Source organism: Cynara cardunculus (genome assembly GCF_001531365.2).
Source record: "Cynara cardunculus var. scolymus isolate 2C chromosome LG 10, CcrdV1, whole genome shotgun sequence".
NCBI lineage: Eukaryota > Viridiplantae > Streptophyta > Magnoliopsida > Asterales > Asteraceae > Cynara > Cynara cardunculus.
This window is the reverse complement of record NC_037537.1, coordinates 19,368,359-19,383,988: the sequence shown is the minus strand read 5'-3', so window position 1 is coordinate 19,383,988 and position 15,630 is coordinate 19,368,359. Positions and strand designations below refer to the sequence as shown.

The 15,630-nt window shown below is 34.5% G+C and overlaps 2 protein-coding genes across 10 annotated transcripts; one reads left to right on the top strand and one right to left on the bottom strand.

Annotated features, from left to right (window-relative positions):
• Positions 1 to 3,027: 3,027 nt before the first annotated feature.
• Positions 3,028 to 5,100, top strand: LOC112519468 (phosphopantothenoylcysteine decarboxylase subunit VHS3-like). 8 transcript variants are annotated; one of them, XM_025127606.1, is made up of 4 exons: positions 3,028 to 3,342; positions 4,175 to 4,233; positions 4,488 to 4,576; positions 4,673 to 5,100. In XM_025127606.1, exons 1-4 carry the CDS (start codon positions 3,205 to 3,207, stop codon positions 4,912 to 4,914), a joined length of 528 nt encoding a protein of 175 aa, XP_024983374.1. In that variant the 5' UTR covers positions 3,028 to 3,204; the 3' UTR covers positions 4,915 to 5,100. The 8 variants fall into 8 exon arrangements, with proteins under 8 accessions (XP_024983374.1, XP_024983372.1, XP_024983371.1 ...); XM_025127604.1 differs by having other exon boundaries at positions 3,029 to 3,144; positions 3,250 to 3,342; positions 4,488 to 5,100; XM_025127603.1 differs by having other exon boundaries at positions 3,029 to 3,177; positions 3,250 to 3,342; positions 4,488 to 5,100.
• A 1,002-nt stretch (positions 5,101 to 6,102) lies between these two features.
• LOC112520535 (triphosphate tunel metalloenzyme 3-like) lies at positions 6,103 to 9,420 on the bottom strand. 2 transcript variants are annotated; one of them, XM_025128998.1, is made up of 2 exons: positions 8,535 to 9,417; positions 6,103 to 6,370 (listed from the first exon to the last, which is right to left on the bottom strand). In XM_025128998.1, coding segments are annotated over exons 1-2 (630 nt in total). In that variant the 5' UTR covers positions 9,164 to 9,417; the 3' UTR covers positions 6,103 to 6,369. The 2 variants fall into 2 exon arrangements, with proteins under 2 accessions (XP_024984766.1, XP_024984767.1); XM_025128999.1 differs by lacking the exon at positions 6,103 to 6,370 and having other exon boundaries at positions 8,534 to 9,420.
• Between the last annotated feature and the right edge of the window lie 6,210 nt (positions 9,421 to 15,630).

Below are 15,630 nucleotides of genomic sequence, written 5' to 3'. Positions count from 1 at the left end.
TTATAAAGTATTTGATTAAAACTCTTAAAAACCATTTCTTTTTATGCATGAAATACTGTTGATTGATGTATATTACTTAAATTTCAATATTACAAGTAATTGTACGTAAGTACCACTTATTAAAGCTTCATGTTTGAGTTTGTGTGCAGATAAACATAATCAAATAGATGATAAACATCTTATTTTAAGTATAAAAAATCTAAAATATAATTAGGATAATCATTGAATTTTAACAAAATACTTAATTATAATCTTAAAAAATTTATTTTTTTAAACAAAAAATAAATTAGTTCGTTATATGTCTAAGATCATGTGGTCACGTAACTAACTTTAGGAACCCATATTCTACCTATAAACCGATTCAACTTTCGGGTGTTGTTTTCTAGGAGCAGGGTTTACCCCTTGATCCTCTATGCCTTTTGATTTTCGTATCTCCAGTAATTTCTTATGGTAGCCTTTAAAACCATAGCCTTTTATTTTAGATGAGCTCTGGTCTATACTTGTCATGACCAATGTGTCAACCATCATGTTGGCCTTTCATGGGTCGTCTTATTTTTAGGGCAAACACAATTGTCTGATGTAAGCAAATTGTATTTGTTGAATCCAAAGTGAGAATTACTCGTGCTCATGTACGGCTTCTTCAGAAAGATTTTTCCGTTACAATTGACATAATGCGTACACCATGTTATATTTGGTAGAAATAAGGAGATACAGTTCTCTAGAATATACCTTTTAACATTGAATTGCCTACTCATTTGTCGGGCTAAAATCAAATCGTGTCACTTTTGCCACATTCCCATGTCTAATTGTGAGTTCCTGTGACATAAACATAATTTCAAATATTTATACATATAATTTACTCCTCAAAACATGTGACAAAATTTACACTCCTTAAAACATGTGATAAAATTTACACTCCTCAAAACATGTGATAAAATTTATCCCTTAAAATATATGAGATCACCCGTAAACTTTATAAAACATTTTTTTTATTAACCTGAATATCTAACCCGCTATACGAGCCGACTAATCACAGGAATAACACTTGTTTTGCAGATAGTCCGGAGTCACCGCATTTGAATCTCCGTAGCCACAAGGGCATTTTTGTTCCTCCTTGGATTTGAACATGGGACCTCCTGGTACTTTTGACATTTGAAGTCAAACTCAAAGCAATCAGGCATCATCCTTGTGGTTTTTATAAGACATTCTTATATCTTGTTTGTAGAGTTGTCTTTAGAAGAATGAATTTGTTGTTGTACTGATTTCACCACAACCCTTACAAAATCAGGTTTCTTGATTGTTGGGTGATTCTTAGCACACAAGCTATTTAGGTTTATGTAATATATTTAGTAATGACTTCATGATATAGAAAATAACTTATTTAGTAAGTTTGAGGGAGTTTTATGCATAAAACCAGGGTTTTTTTTCTTCAAAACCCAACTCCTTTTACTTAAAAAACACGTTTCTTTCCATCTATGAAAAAACCCTCTCAAACAAAACTTTCCCAATCCATCTAGACAATTATATCCATACTAGAAAGGTACTCACGTAATGCGATTTTACGTGGTTTTGAGAATTTTTTATTTTTATTTTTAAATGAAATATAATTTTGAAGATATTATAATTTTTTTGTTAAAAACAATCGATATTATCATTAAATTAACTATTTAAAAGTTCTCGTTTTAGTGTAATTTCTTTAATAAATCGAGATCGATTCACCCTGGAAGCAACAAAATGTACAAGGACTTGAAAGTCTTGTAGGTGTGGCTGGGAATGAAAAAACCATTGGTAGCTATGTAGAACAATATTTGACTTGTCTAACGGTCAAAATACAAAACAATCTTACGAATTGTAACATGACATTGAGGTCCCAATCTGAAAGTACCTCACCGAAAGGATTTGCTTCAGTTCAAGAAGAAATGAAAGTTGAGACCTCACTGCATAGGACCTTTTTGAATTATAAGTCGAGTGGGAGCAACAATTTATAGATTAGAGCAATCAAAAGGACTTAGAAAGATCCATAACACGTTCCATGTGTTGAATCTAAAAAAAATCCAGCCAAAGAGGATACAGTTGTCTCACTAAACTGAGGTAATCATGAATGAGCAGGTTGAGTTTCATTTAAGGGCCACAAGCCCAAAAATATACCATAGAAAAACACAAACATCGTACATTAGATTCATATATTTAAGTTCTGATTGTCTATGTTTAAAGTTTTGTCAAGGTTTCCATTGAAACTGAAAATTAATATCTAAAATCACTTCTTGATTTTTATGCCTGATTGTTTGAAAAAGACATGATCTATGAATTTATGAAAAAACAACAAACTAAAGCGAGAATCAAGTCGACAGAAAATGGCGAAACCGATTTGGGCAAGAAAATGTCCAGATTTGGAACAGCTCCGAACTTCTAACTAATGTTGGGTAGGTTGTTTTACTTTGTGGGTTATCGCATTGTTGGGCGGAAGTGTAATTGTTTATGTAAAAGTCCAACATATTGCATATTATTATCATTGATTTAAAAATTCAATGTATTGTCAGTGACAGATATAGGGGTTGTTTGTTTACCTCTTAATAGTTCTATTAAGAGACAACCTCTGAATCGTTAAGAGGTGAATCTTGCTTGGCACAAAAAAGTCTGTCTTTTGATGATTTCAAAACCCTTTGAATGATTTTGTATCCTGGATCTCCCTTACCAAACAATTATATTTCATTTTACACTATATCATGAGAGCCTCTTAAGATGTCAAATGATAAAGGGCACACCTAGTAGCATCATAAAAATTCAAAGTCAAATAATCTATCTTAACCGAATAAGATTCAGGTTACTCGAAAATCCTTAATAGCAACAAATAACATATAATTTTACTCGAATTGAGTCTTCTCAAATGACATTTTCAATCTTTGAAGTCAAAGTCAAAGTCAAAATTGCAATTTTGAGAGAAATTAAATTGTCCCCTTTAAAGAAAGTTGCAATTCGCACCCCCACAAAACCCTAACGCTTTTCTTGTTTCAAACAAACAAAATCTCCTTTGTCCCGACCCGACACCCCCAAAATATTCCACATCCCAACCCTAACCCAAGATTCTTACTCTAGTTCCTTTTTACTTTGTCTTTTTTAACCAACAGTTGTTCCAATCTCTCAGTAAACTGTTTTCACAAAATCTTGGATTTTTAAGTGGGTTCTACGTGTGGCTTTTTCACAATGGAAGTAGTGAAATCTTTCACCTCTGATTTGGGTTTTTTGCAGAGAAAGATGGCTTCTTTTCTTGCTGAAGCTTTGGTTTCTGAAACCCTAGTGGCTGCTCATGCATCCCTTGCTTTCCTTCTCATGATGGTATATGTAATCACGAACCCTTTGTCTTTGTGTTCTCATTTTGGTTGTTTTTAGTTTTTAGTTAACTGTAAAGAACTGGGTAATTTGATTTTACTTGTATTTGTTATAAAGTTGGGGTTTTTCTTCTAGGGTTTAATGTTTCATTTTGGATGTTTTGAGTTTGATACGTAATCACATTGTTTTGCGTGTTTTTGTGGTGTAATGTAATGTGAAAAAACATTTTTCTTTGTTTTGTTAATTTATTTGGTGTTGCATAATCATGGTTTTGCCACACCTCAGCTTAGAGTTTAGCTGTTTATGGATGCCCACCAGGTGTTTGATGTTTGGATCCTTTTGATCTGTGATCCAATTTTTCGAACATCATGTTATGTTGGTTCTTGTTAAAGTTTGGCTTTAGTTGAACTTCACCTTTAGTTTCTTCTTCGGAAATCAAGTTTTTACACTAATTTATTTGTCTTTGTGTTGTGTTTTCTTTAATTTAAGGTTAATTATTCGAAGTTGATAATCTCTATTCTGAATCGAGAGATTTTACATTGCTGTAACTTTAGTCTGGAAAGCACGCAGCTAATTTTATTTATGATCATGCCTCTGCATTTAGTCTGAAAGATTGTTGTGACTTGTCAACAGACTTGCACACCAATGTCTCTAAAAAGGTTTAAACCAACAAGGTTCTTGAAACTTGACCAATATCAATGGACCTTAGGCAATTGCTTCACTTATGAATTATTGCTGCTTTGATGTTCAGACATGTTTTCCTTAATTATGTCTTAATTACAGAGAGTAGAAAAGGGAAAATTAACTTTTATGTTCTAATGCGAAATTGTGTTTACACTTGCAGACGGGACCTCTGCTTAAGGATGTAGTTTCATCTCCAACATTGAATGGAACTGATCAGAGGTATTGATTCTTTTTCATGCTTGATGGGGGTCACTTGTATCTATGCAGTAAAAATAGTTTGCCCTTTTTTCGGTAACTAAATCTGAAACTCGATAGACCTTGAAGGCCAACTCAACTAGCAACTCTCCCCATAGGTCACCAGTTAGAGTCTTCATAGGGTCATTGAGGATTTTCCTGGCTGTTATTTTTGGGTCCCATGGATTAATCAGAATGCGCTCAACCTAAACTTGATATACGTTGATGGGTGATTGCAGGTTTCTTTTCTCTGAGCTTCACAGGAGAAATAAGACTGAACCTGAAGCCAAAGATGGGAGTGATGATGATGATGATGACGATGATGATGGTGATGATGCAGAGGAGCCAGATGATGGTGGAGATGAAGATTTCTCAGGGGAGGAAGGGGAAGAGGATGATGATGATGATGATGACGATGATGATGGTGATGATGCAGAGGAGCCAGATGATGGTGGAGATGAAGATTTCTCAGGGGAGGAAGGGGAAGAGGATGATGATGATGATGATGCAGATCCTGATGAGGTTCCCGAGACAAATGGTAATCAAGATGATGACGACGATGATGACGATGAAGATGGAAATGACGATGATGACGAGGAAGAGGGGGAAGAAGAGGAGGAAGATGATGACGAGGAAGAACAACCACCGGCTAAGAAGAGAAAGTAAAAAAGTTGCAGGGCTTGGGTGAGTATGTAGTAAGGAGGGTAAGCATTTTAGGTTTGTCTTGTGAGGGTTTTCAGAGTGTAGGGTTTTAAGTATCCAAATCCTTTGTTTAGAATGATTATCATTTCATGCTTTCTTGCCATGGACAGATTGGTATGCATATATTTCATTCCTTGGGTTGAATCTCTTGAGATTTGTGTGTTTTAGTTCATCTTATAAGACCCTTGTTGATGCTTTAAAGAGGTATTTAAATTAAATATTTAGAAGAAATAAATAATATTTTAATAGATATATTGAATTTTTTTTATTAACCTGAATATCCAATCCGTTATGTCAGCCAACTAATCCCAGGACGATCACCTGCTTTACAGATAGCCTGGAGTCACTGTATTTGAACCTCCGTGGTCACAAGGGGATTTTTAATCCTCCTTGAATTTGAACCTAGGACCTCTTGGTACTTTTGACCTTTGGAGCTAAGCTCAAACCAATCAGACACCACCCTTGTGGTTAATAATATAGTTAATACTAGAATTGTTAAAATAGGTAGTTGGAATTGGATGTAATTTTTTTCGAGATTTTGATTTTTCATACTCTATTCAGACAAATTATAACATAATTGTTGGAAATGCTCTAAATATCATCATAAAGATATCCAAAAACAAATATATAAGTTGAAATTTTATTCGCATACATTTTACCCTTCCTAATGTGAAAAAGAGATATTACGTCTCGTTTGACTAATAAGGGGGTTGTTTGTTTACCTCTTAATAGTTCCATTAAGGGACAACCTCTGAATCGCTAAGAGGCGAATCTTGTTTAGCAAAAGAAATCTGCCTCTTAATAATTCTAAAACTCTTTGAATGATTTTGTATCTTAGAACTCTCTTAACCATTAAGAGCCCTAATTTCATCGTACACAATTACCAAACAATTATATTTCATTTTGCACTATATCATAAAAGTCTCTTAATCATTCTGCACCAAACCATTCAACTTTGCCAAACAATCCCTAAGTTAGTTGATAAATTGGTTATTTTTGATATATAAAAAGCCTTGTCATGAGTTAGATGATAATATAAAATGACCTAAAATGCAATATTAAAAAAAATAATTGAAAAACTACAAGCCATAATTGGAAAAAAATTAAAAAAGAAACAGAAAAAGCTCCTGAGGAACGTAGCTTTTCAATATATAGTTGCCAAACTAACATGCCCTTAATATTAGTAGTATTCATGGAGATAATCCGAAACCTTAGAAAAAAGACCAACCGATGTCGAAAACACATGTTTTGTTTGATAACAAATGTATCTCGTCTTTTATGCCATATGAAATCGAGAATGGCGAGAGTTAATATTGCTTCCGGATGCGATAACATGGTCTGGGGCAATTCATTCCGGCATGCAGAACTTATTAATAGTTGCTACTGATCTCTTTGTGCTCTCGGTCCCATTTGCCATAACCTAACGGAAAATAGAGAAACCGTTAAGACATATCTAAATCAAGAGAAATATAAAGAGGTATGCAACATACACATCAGTCTATATACATGTGTGCATGTGCGCGTGTTTGTGTTTGTGTGTTAAACGACATAAAAGAAGTAGGTTACCAAAGAAAAATTTAGACTCAACACGGTCATAAACCAAACATTAGTTGAGAGTTGCACACATCACGGATAAGTTGAGAGGGAAGACTTGGAGCTTAAGGAATCCAGATCTAGCACTTGGAGCTTCTCAGTCCTAGTTAAGACTACCTTAGGAGCTGTTTACTAAATGTTTATCCAATAAGTGCTTACTGGGTAATTTTCTTTACTGGATGAACATGGCAAGAGTAAAAAAATCTTACCCGATAAGAGCAATGATAAAGATGAAGAGTCTTACTCGGTAAGTGAATGTGATGACTCTTACGCGGGTAAGCGCTTACCTGATAAATTGTTGCATGCGATATCATTTTGATGTACTACAATCTTACACGGTAAAATAAATTACAATGTTAAGTTGTTAACTCGTAACAGTAAGAGCTTACCGGGTAAGCATTTAGGTAAACGGCCCCTTAGTTATTTCCAAATCTTAGCATTGCCTTTGTATTTTCAAGTTCTTCACAAACTTTCTGAGCAAGCTTTATTGTTTCACACACTTTGCACAAGCCGAAGGTAGCAACTAATCATGAAACAGCCGCTCTACTCTTCGAGGTCAAGTCTGCGTACAAACCAACCCCACAAGGGTTGGTTTGGTTTGGTTTATACACCAAACCAAACAAACCCAATATATCCTATCTAAAGGTAGGGTCGGTAGCGAAAGATATATGCAAACCATTCCCCTGCACGGTTGGGTTCCGATGAGAATGAGAGTTATAGTGAGAAGGGTAAGAAAGGATCTCCACTCTTGGATCAATCCTAATAAAAGAGTTCCACTAGATCAACATTAATGAGACACACCGTATCAATTCCCTTCTAAAACACAATTCATGGGTTGCTATTGAGATTAAAAGTGATTAAGGGGTCCAAATCCCTTCTTACACTTCTCACATTAACTCTTATTCTCACACGATCCTTCGTCTCCCCTGCATTAGATTGATTGTTTCCTAAAAGACCATCAACTTGTGAAAAAGACTTAGAAAGCATAGCTAGAAGCCAAGGTTTTGCAAAGAAGAATAAAAGTTATAAAGGGAAGTTTAGAAAAGATTGCAAAAAGCCCGACATAAACGAAAAATTTAAAGGTGAAAGGAAATAAAAACGAACGAGCCAAGCTAAGCAATCAAACTCTAGCTAAAAAGCACACAAAACACTCCAAAAGGTTCCCTTATATATCTATCCTACGGCACGACACACCTACATGTTGACCCTATACCCTCCTCCACCCGCAACTAGAATACCTAATAGATTCCTACAAGAACTCAACTACATACAGACTACCATGTTATGCCGTCTCCAAGAACTCAATAAAGTCATAGCCAACAAAAAGGGACTCATCATTACAACGAGAAGTTAAAAGGAATAGAACACACTTATAATGGTGTGTACAAGTATACCAACGTTGTCTAAGAGACTGTTTGGCAGTTGCAGAATGATTAAGTGGTCAAAATGATTAAAAAGCTCTCGTGATATAGTGCAAAATGAAATATAATATTTTGGTAATTGTTTACAATGAAATTAGTTGGCGCTGAATGGTTAAGAGAGGCTCAGGATACAAAATCATTCAGAGGTTCTTAGAACCATTAAGAGGCACACTTTTTTTGCCAAACAAGATTCACCTCTTAACGATTCAGAGGCTGCCTCTTAATGAAACTATTAAGAGGTAAACAAACAACCCCTAAGTCCTAAAACTACAAGAAATGGTTTACAAAACATATATAAATCCCAAAGTACCCAAATACTCTATAAAAACACCAAGAAAGTGAAACTTACACCTTCACATAGATAGATGATTACCCAAAACATAGCAACAAAATACAAATGATATAAACCCATTGAATTTCACTTATCATTGGCAACTTATGGACCAAAAGAGTTCAAACTATTAGTTCACCAAGCACTTTTAAACAAGAAATGCACAAACATGAACTGAATCAACAAGAACAATACAGTAAACATGTGATTGTAACACAAGAATTGATGATTTCACTTACTATGGCAGCTTCCCAGATCGAAAAATTGCGAACTTTGAAGCAACTGAATAGGAATAAGAAACCCCATTCTCCTTCAAGAATTCTTCAATCAATTCTTTAGCTTTCTCTGGCTCGTTGCTCTCACATTCAATCTCATATAATGTACCGAAATCGAAGCTTGTTTCATCCACTTCAATCATCAACCCTTTCCACTCATACACATTCCTCAAATTCCTAAACCCACCCAAACCCACAAACCCTAATCCATCGTTATCGTTAGTTTCCTGAAAGAATTCGTCTTTTACCCTTTTCATGATTCTTGAAGATTCTACTAGAGACCCCAATCGAGACGGATCGGTTAAACATTCTTGAGCAATTGACGGATCGATCTCTTCTTCATCTTCTTCGACTCTACTCACGCCGTCTACGAGTACAGCTTTGGCTTTGAGACATATGATGCATTTGGTGGTGGGTTGGTCGTTGTAGAAGCGGAGGCGGAGGATTGCACGGTGGACGGAGAGTTGGCCGTCGACGCCGTCGAAGAAATTGTTGTGTTGATTGTGGGTTTTGATGTGGAAAGGGGAAAGGAGAGAGATTATGGTTTTGTAGGTTTCGGAATCGGGCAGGCGGAGCTTCACCTCGACTTCCATGGTGGATTAGGGTTTGGATCTGTTAAGAGATTCTCAGAAACTGCAGGAATAAAAAGGTAAAACTAGTGATGATGATTAAGAGGAGAGGCCTATGCGGTGAGATTTGGAGTTGGTGGCGGAGGAGGAGGAGTTGTTGAAGTGGTGGAGGAGAGAGGTAGCTCCGGTGGGATTGAAGGTGGCGGCGGCGGCGGGGCGGCGGCGAGATTCTTCGAGTTCTTCTTTATCTTCAATCTTGACTTCGATTTTGGTTGGGTTCCTCCTCAGCATCTTCGTTAACGTTGGAAATGGTTCTGTGGTGGTGAAGCACCACCATTCAAGGTGGATTAGTACCCGACCCGATTGTTATTTTGAAATTTGCTTTTTTAAAAGTTTAAAATAGTTAGATCTAATATATTTTATAAATTTGTATTTGGATTGGGTTGGGTTGGGTTGGGTTGGGTTGGGTTGACATTTTTCAAACTATAAATACTGGTTTGGTTTGTTCACATGTCTTCAACCCGACCAACCCAACAATTATGCAATCCTATTACCGGCAAACCCAACCCATGTGCATCCCTGTTATCGGAAAACCCAACCCATGTGTAGCCCTATTACCGGGAAAAGCAACCGGTCTCACACATAACTCACCTTGAATGACACTAATGTGAGGGACATTTTTTGGTTCACTCAACTGCTGAGATTAGTTGGGTCCATGATCGAACCTTGGACCTGTCTTGTATTAGGCTGTTAGGTTTTGATCAATTTGTAACTGTTTAACGCAGATGAAAGAAAAACAAATTTTGGTTATAATAATTTAGAAATCTTTTCTAACAGAAGATCTATAGCCGAATCCAATGATACATTTAATTAAATTACACACCATAGGGTGTTCAAAATTATACATTTTCTGAACCGATATAGATCTTGACGGAGCACCAAGAAACCAACAGAGGTTTCCTCTATCAATGACCCATCCACGGACACGTTCAAATCTCCCACCGGGTGCTATCCCGAAAACCCAAGATCTATGTGCATTGCAAAGAAGAAAAAAAAATTCAGGATAATTTCTGAAATGCTAAATTCTAAAAAAATTCAATCACTCATAATTAATTTAGCCTAGCACCTTATTTATAGTTTGAATTATAAATAGATTATAATTCAAAATAAGATTTAATAATCTATACTATATTATAAAGCATTTAATAAAAACTCTTAAAAACCATTTTTATGCGTAAAGTACTGTTTATTAATGCATATTACTTAAAACTCAAGATTGTAAGTAGATTGTGCGTAAGTACAACTTATTAAAGCTCCATATCTGAATTCGTGTAATTGCAGATAAACATAATCAAATACAGGATAAACATCTCATTTTAAATATAAAAAATATAAAATATAAATAGAATAATCATTGAGTTCTAACCGAATACTTAATTATTATCTTTATAAAATATTATTTTATTAAACCAAAAATAAATTATTTCGTTATTAAACTTAAATTAAATTATAATAAAAAATTTAGAGAAATTACATAAAAAAATAGAAATTTTTAATAGTTGATTTGATATTAACATTGATTTTTTTTCAAAATTTTATGATATCTTCAAATTTATATTTTATTCAAAAATAAAATCATTATTGATTTTATAAAAATACAAAAAATTGTATTATAACATTGACAGAGATGAATAATAAAATAGAATATTAAAATCGAGATGTGTCTCGTTGTATTGCGCGAGTACTCTTCTAGTTATCTCTAATACATATGTAATTATCTTAAATTTTAATATAACTATACATATTTACAGATAACACCGTGTAATTATTATAATTACGTATCAACACATATTTTCATAATTATCCTTCAAAAATAATTATATCCAAAATGAACTTGATTTAATCTTAGTTTCTACAAATGGAAACAAAAGTATTATTTGTATGTGACCCTATAGGTTTACATACTGTCCAACAGTATTATTGTGTGATACTTGTCGTGGGCATATAATAACTTATATTCTCACACGTGCACATGATATACAATAACACAAATGGTGGTAAGCTTCTAGCAACACGTCAACTTCCTCAAGGCTATATAAACGTGCTTTTCCTTTAAGCAATTTGATTGATCGAATCAATCATACGCTAATATCATTCATTATCTTTTTGCTTCATGATATTTTGTTTTGAACTTAAGATGTGAATAAATCATGCAATTGTTGGTTTTAAACATGAGGAATTCCTAATAAGCGCAAGTCATCAGCTCGCGTTAACTACGTTCATTCCCTTTGTACGCACCGCCCGTCTCACTTACTTATTTAATGGTCTGATGCATAGATTTATCTTACCTTTCAGTTCAAAGATTATGTTTCTCAATCCCAATATATTCATATAGGTGCTATTAGTTTAACTAATCCACTTGTCTATGGCCATGTGAATCAATCTATGTCATCGAGGGACCCAAAAATATATCTCTCAACTTGAAATGAGCAAATCCCATATTTCATGTACATGACTTATACAAAATTCATCTTATTCCCAATATAGCTCTTATAATTACCCAGTTAAGGGTAATATTAGACTATATCAAAGTATAACACTCCTTGTACATTAGGTTCCGATACACATATCAGGTTTGAGGATAAGTGTGTCCACCATTTTAGGACTCATCTTATGACGCCGATATATGAGGTGATCCTTACTATAGGTCTTGTCCAACACTTGTTCTCTATACAAGCTCATGTGACTCTGGTTGCACCTATTGCACTAGGGTGAGCATCATGTTATCTTTGACTCATAGGCTTTGAGAGAGGATCTACCAATTTTGTAATTGAATATGCTATAAACACATATCCCCCGACAACGATTTAAAATCATATCGATCGGTTTGGAAACTAGCATCTATATTCCCTTGGATACACAGATCTCTTTCATGGCCGTTGTACAGTAAGAACATATCCTTAGTTCTTCTCAGATACTTCAGGATATTTTTTACTGCTATCCAGTGAACATCACCTGGGCTTGATTGATAAATCTGCTCGTCATGCTTTAGAGCATACGAGACGTCTGGTCTAGAACATGACATGGCGTACATATTGAACCAATGGTAAAAGCGCAGGGAAAAACCTTCATACGGTTTATGTCGACTTTAGTACTAGGACATTGGGACTTGCTCAGTTGTATACCATGTACCATCGATAAGTTCTCTCTCTTGGAACCTATATCTTGAAGCGTTTCAAGATCTTGTTAATGTATATACTCTAACTTAATCCAATTAAGCGCTTAGATTTATCTCGATAGATCTTGATGCCAAGGATACATGCCACATTAAAGATCTTTATGCCAAGGATCTTGAAGCTTTTCCATATTCTTCATTGCGAAACATTTCCCTAGTTACACTCAAGCGTTGGGATGTCGTTTTGGATGATCAATATGTTGTCCACGTATAAGATCAAGAATACTACTATGCTCCCACTGACCTTCTTGTATACACAAGATTCCAACCACGATATGATTGTTTTAGTCAATGAATGGACTTCTGCAACTTGCATACATTTTCAGGATACTTTGGATGCTTAAAACCATGTATACATACTTGCTCAAAGTTTTCATTAAGGAACGTGATTTTAACATCCATCTGTCATACCTCGTAATCGTGATACACATCAATGTCTAAAAGTATCCTGATGGATTTAATTATAGCTACCAGAGAAAAAGTCTCATCTAATCTACTCCATGAGTCCGAGTTAAACCTTTTTTCTACCAACTTAGCTTTATAAGTATGTACAATCCTATCGATGCAATTTTCTTTTGAATACCCACTTACACCCGATGACTTTGCAGTCAGTAGGTGCATCTACCAAAATTCAAACTTGGTTGTCTCCTGATACGGTTTCCTGGTAGGTTACAAGTTCATCATGAACTATATTGTCACCGACAATAAGATAATCATGTCACTAAGGCTCTTGATGATCCCTACCCGATCTTCGAATTGTTTGTACCTCGTCATTTTCCTCAACAACTTTTGGAGGTTCAACATCTTGTTGATGGTGAGTTTCCAACCATAGTATGATCTTGTGGTTATTGAATTTATTCAAGTTCTACTCTATCCCCATAGTAGTTCTTGTTAGAAAATCATTCCCTAAGAACTCACACATCGCGCAACAAATACTTTGTTCTCACTGGGTTTGTAGAAGTAATATCCAATTATCTCTTTTGGATATCCCACAAAGATGCAGTTTTCATACTTAGGGTCAAGCTTTTAGAAACATATTATTTAACATAAGCATTACAACCTCATATTCTTATATAGAATAGTTTTAGTATCTTCCCAGACCATTATTCATATGGGCAGTTTTTTCTAAGTCATAACCCTATAAACTTTTTCTTGGTCTCAACCATCAAATTTGATAATAATACTTATAAACATTCAATAACACATTAGAAATAAATATTCTTGTTTTCCTTGTCTCAACAAGGTATATATTCGATGAACTTCACTCATCGGATATTTCCTATCTTGATATCATCCGACCTTATTGTTCTAGGTTTCAGATATAAAACTCATCGGATCTCTAAACAGTTGGTTATAATTATAACTTTCAACGGATCCCAATCAGATATAATCTTCTATCGGATAAAGGGTTTATGTTTTACCAACTCAAAGACTATCCGATGAAGCACCTTCATAATGTTTTATAGTTGGTAAATCCAATACGTGGCTTACAGTTTGGATATAGAAAAAGGTAGGATTTTTACTTGTAATAGTCTTATAACTATCTGTATTGATCCAAGAGAATAATGCTTTCAACAAAATCGAAGACTAGTTAAAGTGAGATCAAGATCGTCACAAAGCGGATTAGTTTGTCATCTAGCCGAAAGAAGATTAGTATAAGATAAAAAATCAACTAGTATTCTGACAAATACTATTACTAGCAAGCCGAATCTTGAAGTACAAATTTGGCCAGCAAATTTAGCCTCACCAACTCACTTACTTTCTTTCTTGGTATGAGAACGTATACAACATATCAGCCTAAGCAAGTACAACACACCATGTGATTGGTACTTTGTTTGCTAAATTGTTCCTTCTGAGTTTTGACATACTTAAGGATAAAGTAAGTTAAAATAGTGTCTACATCAAACTCAAATGTTGAAATGAGGAGTACTAAGATATATGGATCAACCAACCAGAAGAAGACAAAAAGAAAAGTTGGACAAAAAACATTTAATGCAATGATGACTATAAAAAGGTCACCTTTGGCATTCAATGAAACTCACACGTTTTTTAAAGAATACACTTAAGAGTGTTTTTGAAGTAAATTTGGCGTCATCCTCTCAAAAACTTCCTTAATTCTTCGGGTCTAAAAGAGAACCCTCTTCCTCCCTCTCTTTTCAGTTTAGCAAATTTATCACAACTATATAGTTTAGGATCACATGTCTTACCTTACTAGCTTTCACAACATGTCTGTAATTCTTTGTTTTATACAAATTATAGAGCAAAAAAATAAAAAAATAAAAATCTGTTGTCTTTGTATTCAACCCCTTTTTACAAACACTTCATGTGTAAGTCATCACTTCCCGGGACCAATACTTTTAAGTAGAATGGAACGACTCAACATCTTCATTAGCGTTGGAAATGGTTCCGTTGTGGTGAAGCACCACCGTTCAAGATGGATTAGTTGGTGCCCGACCCAATTGTTATTTTGAAATTTGTTTTTCTATTTTTTTAAAAAATAGTTAGATGTAAAATATTTTTATAAATTTTGTTTGTAAAGTTGATTACCGACAATTTCAACCGACCCCACACATAACTCTTTTTGAATGAGACAAATGTGATGGGCATTTTTGGCTCTCTTAGGAGCTGAGGCTTACAAAGGATCTGAGATCGAACCCATGACATGTTTTATATTTGGATAAAGTCACATTGTCTCCTTGCTAATTGAGTTACACATCTGAGACTTTATGTGATTTATATGAGATGAAATCATGAGGGAGAAAAGGTAGAATATAATAAAACGAGAATAGTAATTTTTTTTATTAGTTTTATACCTTTTTTTCTTTTTTGACCAATTAAATGATTGAGGGGCTGTTTACCAACACTTACCGGAAAATTTTAACACTATTATTTACTTCAGGGTAAGATTTAATCCACCAAAACGACATCGTATGCAACAATTTACACACGGTAAGCGCTTACCGTGGTAAGAGTCGTCGTTCTCACTTACCAGGTAAGACTCTTGGTCCTTGTCTCGTTCTTACCAGATAAGATTCTTGGTTCTTACCATATTCATCCGGTGAGTTAATGTTACTTGATAAGCACTTACCCGGGTAAACATTTGGTAAACGGCCCTTAAGACTATGTTTGGTAATTTAGTTGAAAAATATATAATGATAAAAAATGACATGTTTAAAAATTAATAAATTTTAATATTTCATAATATTTTAACACAATTTATTAATAACATAATATATTAATTAATACAAAATAGATA

Coding starts and splice junctions, on each gene's coding strand:
- LOC112520535 (XM_025128999.1), bottom strand. CDS start 9,163: ATGGAAGTCGAGGTGAAGCTCCGCCTGCCCGATTCCGAAACCTACAAA.
- LOC112519468 (XM_025127601.1), top strand. CDS start 3,205: ATGGAAGTAGTGAAATCTTTCACCTCTGATTTGGGTTTTTTGCAGAGA. Junction 3,343..4,174: donor TCCTTCTCATGATGGTATAT/GTAATCACGAAC, acceptor TTACACTTGCAG/ACGGGACCTCTGCTTAAGGA. Junction 4,234..4,487: donor TTGAATGGAACTGATCAGAG/GTATTGATTCTT, acceptor GGGTGATTGCAG/GTTTCTTTTCTCTGAGCTTC.